General features: G+C 39.0%; 1 protein-coding gene across 19 annotated transcripts in view; it reads left to right on the top strand.

The window, feature by feature from the left end:
* LOC138763842 (terminal uridylyltransferase 4-like) overlaps positions 1-24,094 on the top strand; it is a 113,662-nt gene that overhangs the window by 28,734 nt on the left and 60,834 nt on the right. For all 19 annotated transcript variants that reach the window (XM_069938688.1, XM_069938678.1, XM_069938685.1 and 16 more), the window contains 8 exons: positions 2,530-2,646; positions 2,828-3,005; positions 3,708-3,796; positions 4,582-4,633; positions 12,245-12,314; positions 15,208-15,334; positions 21,941-22,060; positions 22,336-22,563. In XM_069938688.1, the coding sequence (XP_069794789.1) occupies positions 2,530-2,646; positions 2,828-3,005; positions 3,708-3,796; positions 4,582-4,633; positions 12,245-12,314; positions 15,208-15,334; positions 21,941-22,060; positions 22,336-22,563 (981 nt within the window). The remainder of the gene's footprint in view (positions 1-2,529; positions 2,647-2,827; positions 3,006-3,707; positions 3,797-4,581; positions 4,634-12,244; positions 12,315-15,207; positions 15,335-21,940; positions 22,061-22,335; positions 22,564-24,094) is intronic.

Raw genomic sequence — 24,094 nt, 5'->3', positions numbered from 1 at the left:
CATTTAAGGAAAGACTGGATAATTACATGGAGGGGAGAGGATTGGAGGAGTATGGACCAGGTGCTGGTCAGTGGGACTAGGAGGGTGGGGATTTGTTCCGGCATGGACTAGTAGGGCCGAACTGGCCTGTTCTGTGCTGTATATGGTTATATGCACCTTTTATGATTGAGATTGTTTTTGAATAGTTTTGCTCCTTATAAATGTTTATTATTTTCATTGTGCAAGACTGGTTGATTTGTAGTTATTTTATCATGCATACTTTCAAAATGACCCTAATTTTAGAATATTCGTCAGTCTTAAAACTCACTAAAAACAATTAATAATAAATGTCAATTCAATCAAAATTTTGATTTTAAATTATATGTTCCTGACTTTATGTAATTGTTCTTTCTCTTTGAAATGAATTTGCTCAGTGGATCTGCAAGCTCAGTGGGTATTTATCCTAAGTCTTAATGCAGTTGCCTCAAGTGGTAATTAGTTGAATGGAAGTTTATTCTTTCCACTGTTACGAGCCCAGAGGACTCCAAAACCCAGCAGCAATAGATATTCACCATGATAAATGGTTGTTTTTAATTATATTAAAACATGGAAATAAAATCAAACTTGCTAATCTCTATTGACTTACTTAACCTAACTTAACCCCCTTCTAATTTAAGTGCACGTGTATGAAATGTGTGTTTAAGTTCAGAAAAATTCTTTGGTTCACAGTCCAATCTCACTTCTCATACCTCCAAGTTCACTGGTTGCAGGCAATTCTTATACTGTGCAGATAATTTAACATATATAAAGTTCACCAAGCTTTGGTGCTTGAAAGGTAAATGGTTACCACTCAGGAAGGTTCTTGTCAGTTTTCAGAGAAAGATTTGTTGTTCTTTTTAATCAACCAGTTCAGTGTCTTGCTGACGAAACTTGCCCCTTCAGGGTTCTCCAGATGATAGCCTCTTTCAGGTCACCACAGATTTCCTTTTTGTTTCCCTTGTTCCAAGGGAAACATTAGGCAGACAGTCCTCTTCCCTTGCATGAATCACAAGGGCTTTGACAAGGCCGTTTTCCAAAAATGGGGCTTTCCAAAAGCATGCCAGCTTGTCCTGTTCCAGTCCCAGCTACTGTCTACTGGCTGTAACACTGTACAAGTGATCGCTCTCTCTCTCTGAGAGAGAAAAGCCTGTTTAACTCTCTCTGCTTGCAAAACCACATGACCCTCTCAGAACAGCATGTTCTCTCCCAGATAGCAATAGATATTCACCACGACAAATGGTTACTTAAAAAAAAGTTTTGTTTAAGGTGGTAGAGCAGTGGCTCTGGCATGCTCTATCATTGTTGCCTTTTGCAAACAACAATCCATTAGTGAAATCTTTTGAACACTCTTCTAAAGCTCTTGCAAAAGCTCTGGAGCCGATATGTCTACCATGGGGCAGAGCTCCAGTATTTTAAATAAGATCTGTTTTAAAGTGTTTGTATATGACCTACTCTAACAAACCTTTCCTAATTTATCTCCCAAAAACATATCTATATACTCTGTCACACCACCTTTACTGTGAAGTGCCAAGCTTCTGAACTATCCACATAAAGAAATGTGGCATTTCCAATATCTGGCATGCAAACAGAAGATTAAGCCTACTATTTTAGAATTTTTTCAAGCATGTATTTAAAATTATGTTACCTTTCATGTACCATAAAATTACAAAGCCTTGATTGATTATGGTAAGGTTTAGATCAATGGTTCTCAACCTTTTTCTTTCCACTCACATACCACACTTTAAGTAATCCCCATGCCATAAATGCTCTGTGATTAGAAAGGGATTGATTAAGGTGGTATGTGAGTGGGAAGGGAAGGTTGAGGATCACTGCTCCAGACCCAATTGTTATTGAAATATTTTGCTTGAGAAAAATTGTCATTGGCCCATTTCCTTTGGAGTTCTGAAACCGTGCACATAACAAATCTACTTTTTTTAGTCTATTTTAACAAGGTACGATTAAAACAGTGGTTTTCAACCTTTTTCTTTCCACTCACAGACCACCTTAAACAATTTCTTACTAATCAAAGAGCACCTATAGCTTAGGGAATATTTAAAGTATGTGAATGGAAAGAAAAAGGTTGAGAACCACTGGTTTAGATCCTTCATAAGACTGCAAAAAATGCTTGCCATTAGATACTCTTTAAATGATAGTAATTTATTGTGCACAATATTTATTGATAATGCTAAAGAATTAAAAATGGGGTGAGATGACCTCAGCAAATTGGCTGTTATTTTGCAAAACCAACCAACCAATAATAAGAACAGAAAAAAAATGAATCACATCAACTTTTTCCATAATTTCACCAGAAAGATATAGTGAGGGAAGGATTGTTATGTTAAAATTGTATGTTTTAAAGCTGTCATTTATGGCAAAATAGTCATTCTACTTTATTGGCCACTCACTTATTTTCATTCCAGCTAGTAAAAGCTGTTACCAAATGCAGTATTTATTTTTTGATTGCATATTTAATTGTTACTGAGCTATTTTTATTTATATTTTGCTTCCTAGCGTTCAGCAGAATATCCTTCATGTCAATATCTATGCAAACTTTGCCTAGTTCACATTGAAAATATCCAGGGAGCTCATAAGCATATAAAGGAAAAACGGCATAAGAAAAATATTACGGTAAGTACTTTATATGTGAATATTTGAAGCTTAAATTAAAACATTTACTTAATGGAATTTGGAAATTGTGCTAAGTAATTTTCTAAAATAAGTGAACCTTTAAGTTTATTGATTTAAGTTATTTTTTTTAAATAAAGCAATTTATTTTATGAAGAATTTATTTTCTACCGTCTGTCTTTAGGAAAAGCAAGAAGAGAATGAACTTCGTAACATAAAGCCACCAACACCTGATCATTTAGCTGCTTTGACTTCTGCTGTGTTACATGCTGCACAGCAAGAAGGAATTTCTGATGATGATTGTCAAATCCGGAAAAATATTGTAAATGAAATGGAGAAAATTATTCAGCAACATTTACCAGGTGTGATTTGCTTTGTGATTCATCAACTGATCTCAAATAGAACAAAGAAAAATCCTCACTATCTATGAATGTAGATTGTCAAATTTGAATGCTCAAAACTCTGATTTGTGCTGTATGTTTTAACATTACTAGTTATTTTGGATTGAGTAGGGACATCCAGAGAAGAGACTAATTAGAAGTTGAACTTTAGAAAGCAGAAATGACAGCCCAATAACACTTAGATTTGAAAAAGAAACGTGATAATACTTTGATAAATAAAGTGAATGCAAGTAAAAATGGGGGAGAAGAGAAGGCCCATCAGGAATCAACAAGATTGGCAAAGGCTTTTTTCTTAGCGAATGATGGAAAGTTAAGTTTCAAGACTCGAGCAATTATTGGAAAGAAAGAAACAGAGGATCCAAGCAACCAACTTGGTGGGGTAAAATTTAGTGTAGGTTTATCAATTGCCAATAAAATGAAGTAAGCCAAAGATTAATTCTTCTACAGAAGTTTATTACAAAAGACCACAAGATGAACTCATTGGAGGATTAGCTGGTTTTGTAAACTAAATGAATAGAAATTCAGATTGGTCATAATTTTGTAAGTGTCTTTTCATTTAAGCATCAGTATGCTATGGGATAGTAATATCTTCAATGCACAAAATGTTTATGGACAGAATATCAAATAAACTAAGGCAGTTTGTTTTGCATTTTTGATTTACAGTTTGCTCACTAAGATTGTATGGTTCATGTCTTACAAGATTTGCATTCAAAACTAGTGACATCAATGTTGATGTAAAGTTCCCCTCTCATGTAAGTGATGCTAAATACTCTTAATAATATTTTAAATGTTTTTTAAATAATATTTTTAATGTGTTTTTAAATAAGGAGAATATACTCAATATGTTCTGCGAGCATGATATTACTCATTTTAATCAACATTGTGGACAATAGAATTGTACTCCTCAACTTCAATCTTAGCAACTACATTCATTTAAAATAGCAAGTTGTTTCTAAAATTTTCTTTTTTTTTGTTCGTCTACCATTGAAAAGAATAGTTATAAACCAGCAGATTCATTCTTTATATTTCCATTCACTTTTCCCAAGCATATTTTAATGATATTTTTGTACTTGCTTTCTAACGTTTTTGACAGAAAAATAATTTTATTTTTTCTCTATAGTTCATTCATGGCTCTTGCAGTAAATGGAAATTATAAATGTTTAATTGAAATTAAATGGAAATAAAGGGCAAGTGTGAAATTAATCTGGTCAGTGCTCATTTTTGTCTAAAAATCTGTGAAGGATTCTAGGAAGTCTGGAATTTGATTTGGTTTTGCATTCCAGGATCAATTGCAACTTTTCTGTCAAGATTCACACTCTAATTATCTTTTAGATGTCTGAATTCTGGTATTCTCTTGTTCAATAGCAGTGTAAGATTGCAAATTGTCCTGTGATGTATATCTATAATTTTAAAATAAATTTTTTAATATCTTTAAAATTAAATATATTAATATTTACAATATGGAGTAGTTTAAAATTCGGTTCATGATTCTTCTGTCCATTGTGAAAATTAAAGTTTGTTTGTGGTTGTTTTTCAGTTAAATCAGCCAGATGTCTTGATACAAGTCTTGGACATTATTAAAAACAGTTGTAAGTTCTATAACAAACTTTAATTTTAAAGTTTAGTAATTATAATCAGTTATTGTTTAAGTGGAAACATCGGATAACCACACAAAATGAGACATAATTCCTGAGCTCATGTATGCACCAACATTGTCAAATACTAAGTCACATTACAATTAACATTATTATTGTTAGCTGCAATGTGGAATTAGGCAGCAGTCTGGAATTTGAATTGCAAATTGTAAGGTACATGTAAACAACACAAGCGAAAGAAATAGAATAAGTGTAAAATTATAAGTTGATGTCATTATCACATAAACATTTTAATTCCAATCAATATTATCAAGTTTCTGGGCTCGATGATCATAAGTTGCAGTTCAAATTCATAGTCAGAGTACATACGTGAAATTACATACTACCCTGAGATTCTTTTTATAGACAATAGACAATAGGAGCTGGAGTAGGCCATTTGGCCCGTCGGGCCAGCACCGCCATTTTAGATCATGGCTGATCATTACCATCAGTTCCCCTTTCCAGCCTTATCCCCATAACCCTTAACTCCGTTACCCACAAGAGTCTTATCTAACTCTCTTTTGAACATAGTCACCGAATCCGCCTCTACCACCCTCTGTGGCAGAGCATTCCCCAGATTCACACTTCTCTGGGTAAAAAAATGCTTTCTCACCGTCCTAAAGGGCCTACCCTGTATTCTTAAACTATGCCCTCTAGTCCTCGTCTCCCCCATCATTGGGAACAAGTAATCAGACTTCACCTTGTCTATCCCCCTGATGATTTTGTATACCTCAATCATGTCCCCCCTCATCCTTCTAAACTCCAATGGATACAAGTCCAGTTTTTTTAGCCTTGCTGCATATGACAACCCTGCCATCCCTGGAACTAACCTTGTAAATCTGCGCTGCACACCCTCTATAGCTAGTGTGTCCTTCCTCAAGTTTGGAGACCAGAACTGGGCGCAATACTCCAGGTGGGGTCTCACCAGGGCCCTGTATAACTGCAGAAGGGCGTCTCTGTTCCTATACTCCAATCCCCTCTTTATGAAAGCCAACATTCCATTTGCCTTCTTCACAGCTTTCTGAACCTGGTGACCGGTGAACAAGTACACCCAGATCCATTTGCACTTCCCCACTCCCTAGCTTGTCTCCATTTAAATAATACTCAGCTTTCCTATTACTTCCCCCAAAATGAATAATCTCACATTTGTTCACATTGAAATTCATCTACCATTTAGCCGCCCACTCCTCCAGCCTGTCCAAGTCCCTCTGCATTTTCCTTACATCCTCCTCACACCCCACACCGCCACCCAGTTTAGTGTCATCTGCAAATTTGCTCATGTTATTTATAATCCCCTCATCCAAATCATTAACATAAATTACAAACAGCTGAGGACCCAACACCGATCCCTGAGGCACTCCACTCGTCACATCCTGCCATTCTGAAAAAGACCCATTTACTCCAACCCTTTGTTTCCTATCTCTTAACCAATTTCCTATCCATGTCAGCACCTTACCTCCAATACCATGCTCCCTGATCTTGCCCACTAGACTCCCGTGCGGTACCTTATCAAAGGCCTTCTGGAAGTCCAAATACACCACATCCACTGGCTCTCCCGAGTCCACCCTCTTTGTCACATCCTCAAAAAATTCCAGAAGGTTAGTCAAGCATGATTTACCCTTAAGGAATCCATGCTGACTAGCCCTTATACTATTATTACTGACTAAGTGTTCTGCTATTTCTCCTTTTATGATGGACTCCAATATCTTCCCCACCACTGATGTCAGGCTAACCGGTCTATAATTTCCTGTTTTCTCCCTCCCTCCTTTCTTAAAAAGCGGCACCACATCAGCCACTCTCCAATCCTCAGGGACCTCTCCAGAATCTATGGAACTTTGGAAAATGTCGACCAGTGCCTCCACAATTTCCATAGCCACCTCTTTAAGCACCCTAGGATGCAGCCCATCAGGCCCTGGGGATTTATCAGCCCTCAGTCCCAACAATTTACTCATAACCTCCTGCTTCTGGATCCGGATATCCATTAGATCCCCTACCTCCCCAGTAAAGTTCCCCAAGTCTCTTGGTATCACGTGACCACTACCCCCTAACTGACTATAACCTATATCCTCCTTGGTGAAGACGGTTGCAAAGTATTTGTTAAATTCCTCTGCCATCTCCTTGTTTCCGGTAATAATTTCACCCTTGCCCATTTTCAAAGGGCCAATTTTAGACCGAACCAATTTCTTCCTCTTCACATACTTAAAAAAGCTTTTGCTATCCTCCGCAATATTATCTGCTAATTTCCTCTCGTACTTCATTTTCCCGTCTATTATGGCTTTCTTAGTTACCCTCTGATGTTCTTTGAAGGTTTCCCAATCCTCTAATTTCCCACTCTGCTTCGCTATCTTATAATTACTCCCTTTGGACATGATAATGCACTTGATTTCCTTAGTTAGCCAGGGCTGCCATTTGCATCTCCTAGAGCCTTTCCTCCACTTTGGAATAAATTTGTCCTGAATCCTGTGAAAAATGTCCATAAAAACCTGCCATTTTTCCCCATTTGTCCTCCCAGCTAGTGTATCTTCCCATTTTATTTTGGATAGCTCCTCCCTCATAGCTGCAAAATTCCCTTTATTTAACTGAAGTACAGATGCTTCTGACTTCCTTTCCATTTCCCTTTCTAATTGCAGCTTAAAAGTAACCATACCATGGTCACTATTCCCTAATGGCTCCCCTACATCAAGGTTACTTATTAAGTCTGCGTCGCTGCACAGCACCCAGTCCAGAATCGACTTCCCCCTGGTAGGTTCCTCCACTAGCTGTTCCAAGAAAGTATCTCATAAACATTCTATAAACTCGCTCTCTTGTGTTCCTGCCCCCGTCTGATTATCCCAGTCCACCTTCATGTTGAAGTCCCCCATAACTACCGTATTGCTACCACTTTGACCTGCCACTCTTAATTCCTGATTTATACTACTACCGATATCTGAGCTACTTTTCGGAGGCCTGTAAATGACCCCCATTATATTCCTCTTGCTCTTGCAATTTCTTAATTCAATCCAAACAGACTCTACCTCACCTGTTTCAATGTCCTTCCTTTCAAATGCCTGAATCTCATTTCTTACCAACAGAGCTACCCCACCTCCTCTTCTTAACTTTCTGTCCTTTCTAAAGGACGTGTACCCTGGAACATTTATTTCCCAAACCTGCCCTTCCCGCAGCCATGTCTCCGTTATTCCGACAATGTCATAACCTCCCATCGCCATTTGCGCCTCAAGCTCATCCATTTTATTCCTTACACTCCTTGCATTCATACACAATACCTTGATGCCATACCTCATTTCTCCCTCCACCTTGGTTCTTGGTGCATTCGTTCTTATTCTCCTATCACTTTTAGCTCCCTTATTCCTTATTGTTTCACTGTCTATCGGAACCACCCCTATATTCTCTCTCCTTTTTTTTTCGAAATTTATTTATATTATCTCCATACATTCATTTCAAATTGACTTAGTATAATATTACATAATAGATACTAAATAATTTTCAAATTTTCACCCCCCCCCACCTCCCCTAACCCCTTAGGAAACCACCTTGTGGTGGTTAATTCCCAAAAACCCAAATGAGTGTGGTATAAACCACAAGTGGCATATGACTTTCGGGAGCAGAAGTACCACTCCCTTCCCCCCCCCCAGGCAGACAAAATACACATATAAACTGAAAAATCATCATTTCTTATATCCATAAAACCCCGGTCCATCAATTTAACCAATCTTATTCATAAACTCTTTTTTTTGAAAATCCAAACTTGATATTAAATTTTGCACCCTTTCCACCCTCCCAACACTGAGTTAAACATTGTTTACAATCAATAAAAGCTTTTATTTTAAATTTTTTTTCAAGTCTTCCTGAATTTCATCCACTGAATTAAAACACCTCTGAACTTCCCAGTTCAACACCGAATCTTCCATTCTTCTCAGTCTCAAGTTGAATTTGTAGCTTACTTTCAAAAAAAGTTTTTTTCAAATCTTTTAAAATTTTCTTGAACATAATTCCTTCGGTCTTGATCTTCTAAAGCATCAATGTTATTCATAAGTTCTTTCTTCTGTGTTTCCCAATTTAATACCAAATTTTCCACTTTGTCAATCTTCTCAATGTTAAGTTGAAATTATTATTTATTTTCAAGAAAAACTTATTCAAAATTTTTAACTCTTCTTGGACATTGCTCCTTCGACTTTAATTTTATAAATCATCAATCTTGTTCATAGTTTCTTTCTACTGAATTTCCAAATTTAATAATAAAGTTTCCGTTTTTTCCAATTTTCTCAATATTAAACTGATCTTGTTGTTTAGTTTAAAAAAAACCTTTTCAAAACTATTAAAATCTGTTTGCAATGTATGCATACTCACAGATAATAAATTTACTCTTCCAATATTCCATCCAAAAAAAATCACTGATAAACCTTATTGCAGGTCAATGAGTTCCATATATATGTTTATCTTCAGAAAATATTTCAAATATTTCAAATCAACATTCGTCGCCATCTTTCAAAAAGGAGTCCAAAATCAACTTTAATAAGTTCTGTTCTTGAGAAAATTCCAGCACCAACTCCGGCTCTGTCTAGGCAAATAAGTCAAATTTCTTCCAAAGTCAAAGAATGTAATTTTGTTCTGTATTTATAGATAATAAATTCATCCTTCCGATATTCCATCCAAAAAAAATCACTAATAAACTTTAATGTTATCTGGATTTTTAAAACTCACGGGCAACCAATGCCAATTACTGCAATTTATCTTCATAAAACATTTCAAATCAATATTCATCACCATCTTTCAGAGGGGTGTCCAAGGCCAGCTTATCCAACAGTCCAATTAATGAGCTCCGTTCTTAAAGAAAATTCCAGCCTTGACTCCGTGGTTCTGTCTGGGCAAGTAGGCCGAGTTTCTTCCAAAGTCGGAGAGTGTAGTTTTGTTCTGTATGTGAACTCTATTTTCCTTAATCTTTGTTGCCATTTTAAACATCTTTCAGAGGGGTGTCCAAGGCTAGCTTATCCGACAGTCCAATTAATGAGCTCCGTTCTTAAGAAAATTCCAGCCTTGACTCCGTGGTTCTGTCTGGGCAAGTAGGCCGAGTTTCTTCCAAAGTCAGAGAGTGTAGTTTTGTTCTGTATTTGAACTCTATTTTCCTTAATCTTTGTTGCCATTTTAAACTAAAAACAATTGATAAACAAAACAAAGACTTTTAACAGAAAAGAAATATTCTTAAAACAGGTATTTATATAACTGCCTGGGGGAGACCGGGAATGCACGTCCGCTCCCTACGCCATCTTGCCACGCCCCCTATATATTCTCTCTCCTATCTACTTCCCTATCAGTCCTGTTCCCTTCCCCCTGCCAAATTAGTTTAAATCAGCTCCGACAGCTTTATTAAACCTAACTGCCAGTATATTGGCCCCCTTCGCATTCAGGTGTAAACCATCCCTCCTGTATAGGTCCCGTCTTCCTGCAGGCCAGGCAGAATTTCTACTATCAGTAACTGTAAACTGTACTCAAGAAGAAAGATGTATACACAAAAGAGGGAAATGTAAACCAACTGAGTAAACACAGAAAAAAACCCAGTAATAATTAATGTGCAAAGTAGGGAATCTTTAAATTAATCTCTGATTGAGCCTGATGACAGCAGTAAGAACAGAGCATGTCCTGGATAGTATGGATCTTTGATGATTGTTGCTGCTCTCGACGGAAGCGATTCATGTGGATGTTGTTGATGGTAGGGAGATTTTGCCTGTGATGTATTAGGCTGTGTCCATTACCTTGCAGGGCTTTCTCCACAGAAGTATTGATGTCCCTTTACCAGACTGATGCAGTCGGTCAGCACAATTTCCACCACACATCTGTAGAAGTATGCCAAAGTTTCCAGTGATATAATGAATCTCTGCAAACTCCTGAGGAAGTAGAGGTGCTGATGTGCTTTCTACACAATGTCATTTGCATGATAGGTCCAGGAAAAGTCCTCCGAGATGGTTACTCTAAGGAATTTAAATTTGCTCATCCTCTCCACCTCTGATCCCCCAATGATCTAGTTTTCCCTTCTACAATCACCTCGGTCTTGGTGACATTGAGTTGTTGTTAGTGAATGATTCAACCAAGTTTTCAATCTCCCTCCTGTATGCGGGCTTGTCACCCCTTTATTATCAGCAAATTTGTAAAGGGTGTTGTTGTCACACAGGGTCATAGCTGTAAAGCGAGTCATAGGTGTAAAGTGAGTCGAGAAGGGGCCAAGAATGCAGCCCTGTGGTGCTGTTACTGATGGAGATTGTGGAAGAAATTATCTTGCCTATTCACACTAATGAATCTGTAGGTGATGAAATCCAGGATCCAATTGCACAGTTGAACATTGAACTATACTCAAAATATGCATCTTTGTTGTCCAGATGTTTGTGTAGAGTCAATGAGATGGCTTCTGCCATCGACATGTTGCCGTTCAGACAGGAGCTGATGTGATTCAACATCAGCCTATCAAAATTACTGTGGATGTGAGTGCCACTGGTTGGTAGTCATTTAGGAAGGTTACCACACATTTTTTTCAACACCGGTTGAGGCCTGTTTGAAAAAGGTTGGGTACCACATCCTGCCAGAATGATATGTTGAAGATATCCTGAATACATTGGACAGATGGGTAGCACGGGTTTTCAGTACTCAGCTGGGTACTCCGTCCAGACTATTTGCTTTCATTGGATTCACTCTCCTGAAGGCAACCCGCATGACAACTTTGGATGCTGACAGTAGAGAATCATCAGGGCACATGGGGGTTTGCAATGGTTCTTTCTTGTTCTGGTGGTCAAATCAGGCATAGAAGACATTGAGCTCATCTGAGAGTGAAGCTTTGCTGTCTCCAACTGCACTGGATTTGGTTTTGTAGCAGGTTATGTCCTTTCCATTTTCATGTGGAATCTCTACTTCACCTGGGAAATAGCTTTCCATTGGTCACTGAAATAAGAACATAAAAAGTGCTTAAAGCTCCTTGAGGAAATTCAACATTCTCAGTGATTTCTTGAAATCTCTGGCATTTGACCAGTCAAAATAGAGAAGCATTTGGGATGGCAATGAGGACTTTAAGGCCGTGCAAAGGGAGTAAGCAGAGGCCTTGCACATCTGGCAGGAGGAATAAACCACCAAAGTGTCTGTCCTGTTAGTCACTACCTTCCCTTTCTATATAAAGATCTGTGGTTCTCACGTTGTCCTCATTTGAAACCTCAACCCATAAAGCTCGAGATGAAATAAGTCATACTCATTCCCAAGGGACTACCAAAAGGAAGAATAAAGATGGACATAATTAGGGCTAACACCACTACCAATGCACCATACAAAAACTGGGTTGATAGAAGGCGATTAAAATAGACTGCAGACATCTTCTGTACATTGTCTACATTTCATTGTTTCATTAATTTTTTAAAAGCTGTGTTATGCAGTATCTTGTCAATTAACAATCATTTTAAACACTTAGAGAAATAGTGCACATATATTAACAATGACAATGAAGGAATATAATTGTTTTTAAATATCTTTTAATTTCAACAGATTGCTTGTGTAATTATCCTGAAGCAATTTTATAACTTTATGTTCCAGCTTTATATTCCGATGTCGAGTCTGATTTCCATGCCAAAGTTCCAATTATATGTTGCAGAGATATAAAAAGGTTTGTGGTAACTATAGTTGCAGAAAAATATTAATTTTATAACTTCTTAAAGTCTGTGAATGTTTCTTGTTTGTGATTTTTGAATATATAAAAGATAGAACACAAGAAATGGTGTAATGTAGTTTGAATTCTTCAACGATTGTGGAATACCTTGTAGGTGTATCGGCAGCTACACTACTACTGAAAGAACACACAACTAGACGGGTTGAGCTCAGTGAGCAGAAAACTGGTTTATTGCTGGCTGCCAGGCTGGACTTATACTCCCAGCTTGGACCTGGCTGAGATTCACGCTGGGGAGCGCCGACGTCACTCGGGTGTCACGTGGTCCCCCAGCGCTGGCTTCTGAGCCTGGTGCTGAGAAGAAGGGGTAACCCCTGACAGCGCCATTTTGGCTGGCCCCACCGCATGGATTATAAGTGGGACCGGTTCACCTGCCTAGTGGCATGCCGCCACATAGGAATAATTTTCCACAGTCCATTCAGATTATGGATTTCTGACCAAACAATTGCCTTTCTTTTCCCTTCTGCCTTCTATTGGGATTCATTGTTTATTTCCAACATTTGTACAGTACAACTCCAATTATCCAAAATGGTCAGGACCAGGACTATTTTGAATAAACGATTTTTTCAAAGAACTTGTCATTTTTTAAAAATAGCTTTTTAAAAAAAGCAGCAAATCATTTGTAACTGTGTTTAAACAACAACAAACAAGAAGATAAGGATTTTTAAGCATTAAAATGATGTTTAATTCTCACCAAAATAATACTGGCCACTGAGGCCCTGCTCATACCGGGAGCCTGAGGATCCCACTCCTGCCTGGGAACCAGAGATCTGCTGCTGCTGCCACCAGGAGCCCGAACAAAATTTGGATAAATGAGGATTTCTGATTTGTTTCGGATATTCTCATTTATCCAATTTATAAAAAAAAACTTTTTTAAACTGAGAATTTCAGAGAATTTAAAAAATTTTTAAAAACTGAGGATTTCAGAGAATCTGATTTTGAATAATCCGAGTTGTACTATAGATTATTAGTAATTTTATAAAATTGTAAAATATCCCCATCACATAATTTTACATACTATATTCTATTCATGCAATACAAATCTAATTTGCAACAGGTTTTTTTTGTTTCAAATTATAATAAATGCTGTGTAGACAACCCTCCTCTTTCTCTAAATGTCAATGATCTTCGTTGACATATATTTAAATATCCTCAAATGCTCTGAAATTAGTTGAGAAGAGAATATTGCTTTCTATGTGGTTATATAAAGATTCAATATACAATTTATTGTCATGTAATAAAAACAGTGTCATATTTCATGAAATTGCTTTTGCCTGCTGTAAGGCAGAGAGAGATTCACCATTGGCAGAAATTGCCTGAAGCGCCTCTTACAGTCAGAGAAAGAGTCTCTTTCAAATGTCTTCATAAAATATAATGCAATAGAGTTTTCTCCACTTCACTGGCTTTATTACTGGGATTCACCCAGCTATTGTCATGGAAATCCCACTTGGGGGCTTTCATCTTCAGATTGATAACTGCCCACTGAACCTGTGCATACCATTCTCCATTCAAATAATTTGAAGTTGAGAGCTGCTAGTAAAGAGGTTTGCAGGTATTTTTGTTATTCCAGTTAGTTTCGATTTTTAATGCATGAATTTGATTTATTTTAGTCTTTAAAAGTTAATTTTCTCATGTCTAACTTTTTTAGCATTATCTTTTATTTTTAATGGATCCCACCCACCAATTATAGTTGGAATGTTAAAAATATACAAAAAATGAATAATATGATGCCTTTGCCCAGCAGGGCACTCAGCTGTCATTTTTTAAAAAATCTCTTAAATTATTTTGAATGCAAAAATTGACAACATTAACAAATGATGAGCCTAGAGGAGGGACATCCCCTCTCTCCACCCTCACTATAATCCATTTGTCACAGACATTGTATCAATGCAGAGCTAAGAGAGGCTGACTAATGTTCTGGGAGCTAGAATGTTATTGGAAGATTATACCAGGCACCACAGTATAAGAAGCAGCTGGTGATTTCAGAACAAGAGGAGATCTGATCTTTTATACTGAACACACTATTAAGAAAAATCAAATCAAATTGCATTCATTATAATGGCTTCACAGCAAATAAATTTAAATAGATCAGTGCAGTCTTAAAATACAGTGATCACATATTAAATAAACTGCTCAACTAGTATTTTGCTCAACCTAATTTGAATTTAAAATGATTGATTCAGTGGTATCAATCTGCTCTTTTGAGTACATAACCCAGGCTAGCACTTGCAGACACTTGCAGAATTTTTGGAGGCATCGTGAGATGAGGCATTACATCAAGGTGTTACATGTTCACTCAGCCTAAAAAAATCCCTTATCGGTGTTTGAAGGAGGACAGGAATGTTTCAATCTCCTGTATGATATTTATTTATGTAGTCAAAACTATAAAAAGCAATGATAAAATCATGAAATAAAATGTAGTTTGCAGTTCTTTGCAGAATGCAAATTATGCACAGAATTTTCAACATCCCGACAGTGGCTATACTTAAAAAGATTTGACAACTTTGGGACCTCTAGTCCTAAAATGTTTTAGATGAATCCAATTATAGTTTTCAGATGCCTTTTTATTTCCTTTTTTTAACTCCATCATAAGCTATGAAAACTTCTTCTCTTAACCTTCACTGAATGCTTCTTCATGGGAGTTTGGTTCAGAGAATAGATTATGGACTAATTCACAGCTATTTCTGTACTTTTGCTGTAATTGATCTACTGACAGGCTATTTTCATTTTTTTCCAAATTCTGAATTAATAAACTGTCATCTGGAAAAATAGAATGAATTTAAATGCAGTGCCTGTAGAAAATATTTACATATTGCGTTCTCTTCAACTGCAGTGGACTGTTGTGTAAAGTTAGTGCAGGGAATGATATGGCCTGCCTCACCACAAATCTGTTGGCAGCACTGGTCAAACTGGAGCCTCGACTGATCCCGCTGGTATTAGCATTTCGGTGTTGGGCAAGAGTGAGTATTTTCATTTGTGTGAACTCTTAATCTAAATCAGAATAAAATTGAATAACTTGATCATTCTGACAGTTTAGATGTTTATACAAAAAGTTTTGAGAGCTGTTAACTGAATATTTATCAAAGGATTTTACAATTAAAAGTATTAAAGATTAATAATTACAATTGTGTTCAGGTCAGCACAATTATTGAAGCTAAGTTTTTCATTTTGGAATTGGTTGCTAAATATGAATTATGCAAGAAATTCATAAGTTCTACATCTAAATATGTTTGTAATATATTTGTGTATTAAAAATGATAGAATGGAAGTTCTACATCTAAATATGTTTGTAATATATTTGTGTATTAAAAATGATAGAATGGAAGCACTGAAACTTAAAATTCCCAGCATATTACAAGTGAGGGCTATTTTATCAAAAGGTTATTATCACACATTCAGCATTGTGCTGAACAGTCTTCTATAGTTGCCTCTTCACTACAATTTTTTATTATCGAAAAATGAAATATCTTCATTCTTCTGCTACTAATTAAGCTTTGCAGCTGGCTTCTCTTTTATCCTCAAGGTATCACACAAGCATTCATCCATGTCTGGGTCCATTTCCTCATTTATATGCAGCCTTTTGGCAATTCAATTGAGATAGCCATAGGGGGGTTTTCAATATGCAAGTTGATTGGAACAACCTGGTTAGTGTGGATCCCAAGAGAAGGAATTTATTGAATGACTTCAGGATAGCATTTAAGAACAGCTTGTGGGTGAGCTGACCAGGGAAATGGCAGTTCTGGATTGGGTATTGTGTAATGAGCCAGATTGCTAAGGAAGTTGAAGTTCAGGGAACCCTTGGGAGGCATATGGTAGAATTCACCCAGCAGTTTGAGAAGTTGAAACTAAAATCAGATGTGTCAGTACACCAATGGAAATGGAACACTTGGGTATGTGAGAGGAACTGGCCAAAGTTGATTGGAAAGTTTCACTAGCAGGGAGGACGGCCAAGGAGGAAGAATATCTGAGAGAAATAAGGAAGGTGCAGGACAAATATATTCCAAAAATAGACAAAATATTTGAATGGAAAAATTACACAACTTTGGCTGACAAGAGAGATCAAAGGAAAAGTTTCTTTCTTCTTTGGCTTGGCTTTGCGGATGAAGATTTATGGAGGGGTAATGTCCACGTCAGCTGCAGGCTCGTTTGTGGCTGACAAGTCCGATGCGGGACAGGCAGACACAGTTGCAGCGGTTGCAAGGGAAAATTGGTTGGTTGGGGTTGGGTGTTGGGTTTTCCCTCCTTTGTCTTTTGTCAGTGAGGTGGGCTCTGCGCTCTTCTTCAAAGGAGGTTGCTGCCCGTCGAACTGTGAGGCGCCAAGATGCACGGTTTGAGGCGATATCAGCCCACTGGCGGTGGTCAATGTGGCAGGCACCAAGAGATTTCTTTAGGCAGTCCTTGTACCTCTTCTTTGGTGCACCTCTGTCATGGTGGCCAGTGGAGAGCTCGCCATATAACACGATATTGGAAAGGTGATGGTCCTCCATTCTGGAGACGTGACCTACCCAGCGCAGTTGGATCTTCAGCAGCGTGGATTCGATGCTGTCGGCCTCTGCAATCTTGAGTACTTCGATGTTAGGGATGAAGTCGCTCCAATGAATGTTGAGGATGGAGCGGAGACAACGCTGGTGTAAGCGTTCTAGGAGCCGTAGGTGATGCCGGTAGAGGACCCATGATTCGGACCCGAACAGGAGTGTGGGTATGACAATGGATCTGTATACGCTAATCTTTGTGAGGTTTTTCAGTTGGTTGTTTTTCCAGACTCTTTTGTGTAGTCTTCCAAAGGTGCTATTTGCCTTGGCGAGTCTGTTGTCTATCTCATTGTCGATCCTTGCATCCGATGAAATGGTGCAGCCGAGATAGGTAAACTGGTTGACCGTTTTGAGTTTTGTGTGCCCGATGGAGATGTGGGGGGGCTGGTAGTCATGGTGGGTTGCTGGCTGATGGAGGACCTCAGTTTTCTTCAGGCTGACTTCCAGGCCAAACATTTTGGCAGTTTCCGCAAAACAGGACGTCAAGCGCTGAAGAGCTGGCTCTGAATGGGCAACTAAAGCGGCATCGTCTGCAAAGAGTAGTTCACGGACAAGTTTCTCTTGTGTCTTGGTGTGAGCTTGCAGGCGCTTCAGATTGAAGAGACTGCCATCCGTGCGGTACCAGATGTAAACAATGTCTTCATTGTTGAGGTCTTTCATGGCTTGTTTCAGCATCATGCTGAAGAAGATTGAAAAGAGGGTTGGTGCGAGAACGCAGCCTTGCTTCACGCCATTGTTAATGGAGAAGTGTTCAGAGAGCTCATTGCTGTATCTGACCCAACCTTGTTGGTTTTCATGCAGTTGGATAACCATGTTGAGGAACTTTGGGGGGCATCCGAGGCGCTCTAGTATTTGCCAAAGCCCTTTTCCTGCTCACGGTGTCGAAGGCTTTGGTGAGATCAACAAAGGTGATGTAGAGTCCTTTGTTTTGTTCTCTGCACTTGGAGCTGTCTGAGGGCAAAGACCATGTCGGTAGTTCCTCTGTTTTGGAGAAGTAAATACAAAAGAAAAGACATACAAGGAAGCAAAATTAGTGGGAAGGTAGAGAAATCGGAAACACAAAACCATGGACAGACATCATCATGGGAATGGGGAGGGGAATTGAAATCTGTTGTCACTGGGAAAAGCCTGCTATTGCAATGTACAGGCTGTCCATGGTCTCATGCACTGAGATCACCCACAAATTAGAGAAACAACACCTCCTATTCCGTCTGAGCCCTCTCCAACCAGATTGCATTAACATCGACAATCCGGTTTCCATTAGCTACCTCCTTGCTGCGGTCTCTCCCTTTCCCCATTTCTACTGTCATTTTTTCACATTCCCTGCCTCCTTTTCCTCCAGCTCTGCATTCACAGAGCTGCCTCCTCCCCCGATCAATTCTCACTTTTTCTCTCCTGTCCTATCCATATCCAATTACTGCCTTTTGTCTGTGGCCTGTGCTTTCCCCTACCCTTTCCACACTTCTCCCCCAACCTTGTTATTCAGGTGCCTGTTTCTTTTTACTCATACCTTGAAGAAAAACTCAGGCCCAAGCCGCTGGTTATATATCTTTACCTCCTACAGACGCTGCAAGACCTGCTGAGTTCCTCCAGCATTTCTGGGAATATTTCAAAGGTCACTTCACTATTTAAAAAGGGAGGGAGGCAGCAGAAAGGAAACTATAGACCTGTTGCCTAATGTTGGTGGTTGAGGTTATTGACATGATTTGTACCTGGAGGTGCATGACAAGCTATGCCATAGTCAGCATGGTTTCCTGAAGGGAAAATCTTGCATGACAAACCTAATGCTTTTTTTGAGGAAAGCATGCATAGGCTAGATAAAGGAGATGCAGTGATGTTGTACATTTGGATTTTTTTTTTAAATATTTTATTTAACAATTTTTAAACCACAACAGTAGATACATTTCTTTCAATAATCACTTTTCAAAAATTATATGTGTGGTATACGAAATCCATCCATCCCTCCATCCCCACTTCTCCAAAACCCCAAAAAGGAAAAGAGAGTAAAAAGGAAAAAGGAAAAAAGCCAGGGTAAATTATATAACGTAAAGTTTTTAATAATAATGCTGGTGGTTACCAAGAGATGGAGTCTTCAGAGAGTCGATTAAGCATTCATACCTACAGTTTGCAAATATTGGCACCATATTTTCCAAAATACCTGATATTTATATTGTAAATTATAAGTAATCTCAAGTGGAATACAGCTACGAAGCTCTACATGCCATCTTTCTTATCCATAAATCTATATCCTATTTCCAAGTAATAGCTATGTACTTCTTAGAAACCTCTAAAGCAATTTGTCCAAATTCAATTTGATAGATAGTTAATTTCAATTTAGGTCTTATAGTCCTATATTACCCAACAAAAATAACATCGGATCCTGTGGAAACTTAATCCCCGTTACTTGTCCCAAAAAATTTCCAACTTCCTAGCAAAAATGTTTAACTTTAGGACACACATGAGGCTGCTAAATGAGATTAGAGCCTGTAGAAATACAGGAAAGATACTAGCATGGATAGATCGGCAGGAAACAGAGTGAGGATGAAGCGATCCTATTCTATTTGGCTCTTGGTTACCAATGGGGTTCCGCAGGATTTGGTGTTGAGGCCACTTCTTTTTACATTGAATGATAATGATTTGGATTGCGGAATGAATGGCTTTGTGGCTGTGTTTGCAGATGATACAAAGAGAGATGAAGGGGTAGGTGGTGATGAAGAAATGGAGAGGCTGAAGAGAGACTTGGATAGATTAAGGGAATGGGCAGAGAAGTGGCAAATTAAATACAATGTTGGAAAGTGTTCAGTCATGCACTTTGGTAGACGGCATAAAAGGACAGACTATTATTTGGATGGGAAGCAAATTCAAAATTTGAAGTTGCAGCGAAACTTGGGAGTCCTCATGCAGGATACCCTCAAGGCTAACCTCCAGGTTATGTTGGTGTTGAAGAAAGCAAATGCATTGTTGGCATTCATATTTAGAGGAATAGGTTATAAGAACAGGGATGAGATGTTGGAGACTTTAAAGGCACTGGTGAGGTCTTATTTGGTTTATGGGTAGTTTTGGGCTCCTTGTTTAAGAAAGGATATGCTGGGATTAGAGAGATTTCAGAGAATGTACTCCTTGGAGTTCAGAAGAATGAGGAGGGACCTTTTAGAAGCAATTCAAAGGCCTGGATAGAGTAGATGTGGCAAAATTGCTTCCCATGGTAGGACACAACTTCAGGATTGAAGCATTCCCATTTAAAACAGAGGAACCTCTTTAGCCAGAGAACCTCTGGAATTTGGTGGCTGTGGAGGTCAAGTTGTTCAATGTATTTAAAGCAGAGATTGATAGGATTCTGAATAGTCAGGGTATGGAAGGTTATGGGGAGAAGGCAGGGGAGTGGGGCTGAGTGGGCAAGTGGATCACCTCACGATGGAATGGCAGAGTGAACTCGATGAGCTGAATGGCCTACCTTTCCTCTGATATCTTATGGTCTTGTATCAACTTCCACTTAATCACTGATAACCTTGAATCTCTACCACATCTCTTGATCCCTTTGCTTATTCTGTGCTCTCAACCAACAGTCTTGGCATCTAGTCTTGGATGAGGCATTGTGTTGTTTAGCTAAACATTGCAAAGATCAAATTTGTAATATGTGATCTATGGCTTTGTTATAATTTCCCATCCAAACGACACTCGAAATGACTTTCAATGTGTATTTATCCAATTCTGCATGACATCCATTAATTCATCATCCTGTGTTTCCCTGACCATATTAAAAACTCAAAACTTGCCATTCCTAAATCCATAAGTTTCTAATTTGTTAATCTTGTTTAGCTTCCATAATCTCTCTCAAAATTCACCATTCCTCTGTTTCTGTTTGTTATGCATTTCTCCTTCTTTGGCAGATGTGCCTTCAATTTCACTTTGCTGTCTGATTCCTCCACATAACCTTCTTTATCTTACAAATTTCCTCTGTTTTTCAGTCCTCCTTAAACCCACCTCTTTGACTGAGCTTTATGTCACCTTCACAGTCCTTCTCTTTTGTTTTCCTCAGATCTCGGTGAAATGCCTTGCAAGATGTTTTACAAGTACGGTTACAACTCTGATTATCCAAAATGATTGGGACCGAGCCCATGTCAGACAATCAGTTTTATTTCAGATAACATCATTTTTTAAAAACAGCTCAGTAGCAACAGCAAATCACTTGTAGCAATGATTAAACAATAACAAACAACAAGGGAAGGCTTTTTAAGCATTAAAATTATGTCTAATTCTTTCCAAAAAAAAAACCGCCTGGCTGGAATACTGCTGCTGATCACTGAGACCTCCCAATCACCGCTGCCGATCCCCGACACGTCCCCACAGCTGCTGCCAATTCCCAGGGAGGCTTCCTAGGCCAGTAGAGCACTCACTGGCGAGTCAGCGCGTTCCTGTCTCCCTAGTCACCGGAGCTCCGATACCCAAGTCCCATCTCCTAGGCCAACTGTACGCACACACCGGGGAGTCTGGGTGTGCATGTGCAGCAGTGGGCCGAGGGAAGGGTTTGGAGTTGGCGTCTGGAGCTCCGGTGTGCTAAGGAGAGAAAGTAGGGGATAGGAGGCAAGGGGAAGGGAGTGAATGCTGCTGAGCCTGAGGCCTCACTCTTGCCCAGGAGGCCACTCTCCTTGATGACACCGGCACAAGAGATTCTTCTGACCATTTGCAGCTGGGACACAGTGGCACACAGTTTGAGAGGCAGAGTTGGAGAGAAAAGTCAATAGGGAAGGTAACGAAGAAATGGAAAGAGAGAGGGGAGGGAGTTGTCTCGTGAGGTCAGTTTGGCTCTGAAAAAATTTTGATAAATGACAATTTCTGATTTGTTTTGGATATCCTTCAGAGAATCTGATTTTGAATAATCGGAGTTTTACTGTAATATATGTATATTGTTGTCAAACTGTTGTACTGTTTCATCAGCAATTATGAGGTGTTAAAAGAATATTTTCCTGTTTGTTTCTTTAAATAATTTAGATTATAATAAACTGTAACTATAATTACCTGTTTTGATTTTAGATTTGTCATATAGACTGCCAAGCAGAAGGTGGCATTCCTTCGTATTCTTTTACATTGATGGTAATCTTCTTTCTTCAACAAAGACAAGAGCCCCTTTTACCTGCTTACTTGGGCTCATGGGTGAGAATTATAATAATTTTTTATTATTCTGTTTTCCCTGATAGTCATATCTGGCCCAATTTTGCTGTGATAGAAATATCATTTCCCATTGCTGCTGCTTTCCTAGCAGCAGATATAGTTATCGTATATTAACTTCTGCACTGTATTTTTTCAAGCATTTGTTTTTTTTAATTGTACAACTAAGTCATGTTTATTTTAATATGTCTGTCTAACCTGTTCTCTCAGTTTTATTTAGAAATGTCCAGGAATTTTATGTTATTATTTCAATGAATTAGGTTGAAGGCTTTGACTTGAAACGGATTGATGAATATCACCTGAAGGGAATACAGAATGATGAATATGTACTGTGGGAACACAGACCGGCAAGTTCTGGGGAACCAAAAAACATAAATAGTGGAGATGGAAAAAACTCAAATAAAATTGATCACAGAAAATCAAACAAAAAGATGGAAAGCATTGAACCCAACACCCCAAATAGTTCACTGAAGGAAAAACAAGGCATAGTAAGTGCAGTGCATTGTTGTTTTTTTGTGTTTTAAGACATTTACTCATAATTAATACTCTGTTGTATTGCTTAATAGTTTGGTATTTATTTTTTTTGCAATGGATAAAGAGGCCATTCAGTCCATGCAATTTCACTGAGCAATCCCTTTCCATTTATTTCCATATAATCTATTCCCTCTCTGATTCTTTGTCACTGCTGTGGTGAAGCCAAACACAAACAAGAAGAAGAAAACCTCTGCTCCCAGGATGAGGTTTTCCATGCGAGATCATCCTAGATGTCCTCCTTTTTCAAAAAATGTGCTTCCCTCTACTGCCATCAACTTGGCCCTTGAATATCCTCCATTGCCTAAGTGTCTGCCCTGCCTCCTCCTCCCGCCCCCCCCTTGTGCAACAAGGACAGGATTCCACTTGTGTTCACTGACCACCCAACCAGCCTCTGCATCCAACATATCAAACTCTGCTATTTCTGCCACCTACTATGTGATCCCACCACTAGACATATCTTCATTCTTCTCCCCTCTCGGTCTTCTGCAGGGACCACTCCCTCCGTGACTCCCTCGTCCACTCCTCCCTTCTCACTAATTGCCCCCTTGGCACCTAACCTTATAACAGCAGGAAGTGCTACACTTGCACCCACACCTCCTCTCTCACCATTATTTGGGGCCCATATCAGTCCTTCCAAATGAAGCAATGGTTCATTTGTGAGTCTGCAGGGTTCATTTACTTCATAGAACACCTTCACTCTACCTGCCTCAATAACGGGGATATCCCAGTGGCAACCCATTTCAATTCCCTGTTCGCCATTCCCATGCTGACATTTCTATTCATGATCTCATGCACTGCCTGACTGAGACCACATGCAATTGGAGGAACAACACCTTATATTCAATCCAACCAGATGGCATTAACATCAACTTCTCTAGTTTCTATTACCACCCTCCCCGGCTGTCTCTCTCTCTCTCTCTTTCTCTCTCTTCCCCCCTCTCCCTCTCCCTCTCCCTCTCCCTCTCCCTCTCCCTCTCCCTCTCCCTCTCCCTCTCCCTCTCCCTCTCCCTCTCCCTCTCTCCCTCTCCCTCTCTCCCTCACTTTTTCTCTCTCCCTCTCTTTTTCTCTCTCTCCCTCTCTTTTTCTCTCTCTCCCTCTCTTTTTCTCTCTCTCCCTCTCTTTTTCTCTCTCTCCCTCTTTCTCTCTCTCCCTCTTTCTCTCTCTCCCTCTTTCTCTCTCCCTCTTTCTCTCTCTCCCTCCCTTTTTCTCTCTCTCCCTCCCTTTTTCTCTCTCTCCCTCCCTTTTTCTCTCTTTCCCCCTCCCCGTTTTCTCTCTCTCTCCCTTTTCTTTCTCTCTCTTGCTCCCCTTCTCACTCTCTCTCTCTCCCTCACTTTTTCTCTCTCCCTTTCTCTCTCTCTCTCTCTCTCTCTCTCTCTCTCTCTCTCTCTCTCTATCACACATATCTGCCCAATTTGTTTTTCTTAACTGTTAAACATCTATCAGCCACGAGACCATCTCAAATTTTCATTCACGCTCCCCTTCCCC

This window comes from Narcine bancroftii, chromosome 5 (assembly GCF_036971445.1).
Source record: "Narcine bancroftii isolate sNarBan1 chromosome 5, sNarBan1.hap1, whole genome shotgun sequence".
NCBI classification, from domain to species: Eukaryota; Metazoa; Chordata; class Chondrichthyes; order Torpediniformes; family Narcinidae; genus Narcine; species Narcine bancroftii.
Note: the sequence above shows the minus strand (reverse complement) of the source record. Positions and strands in the feature narration are given on the sequence as shown.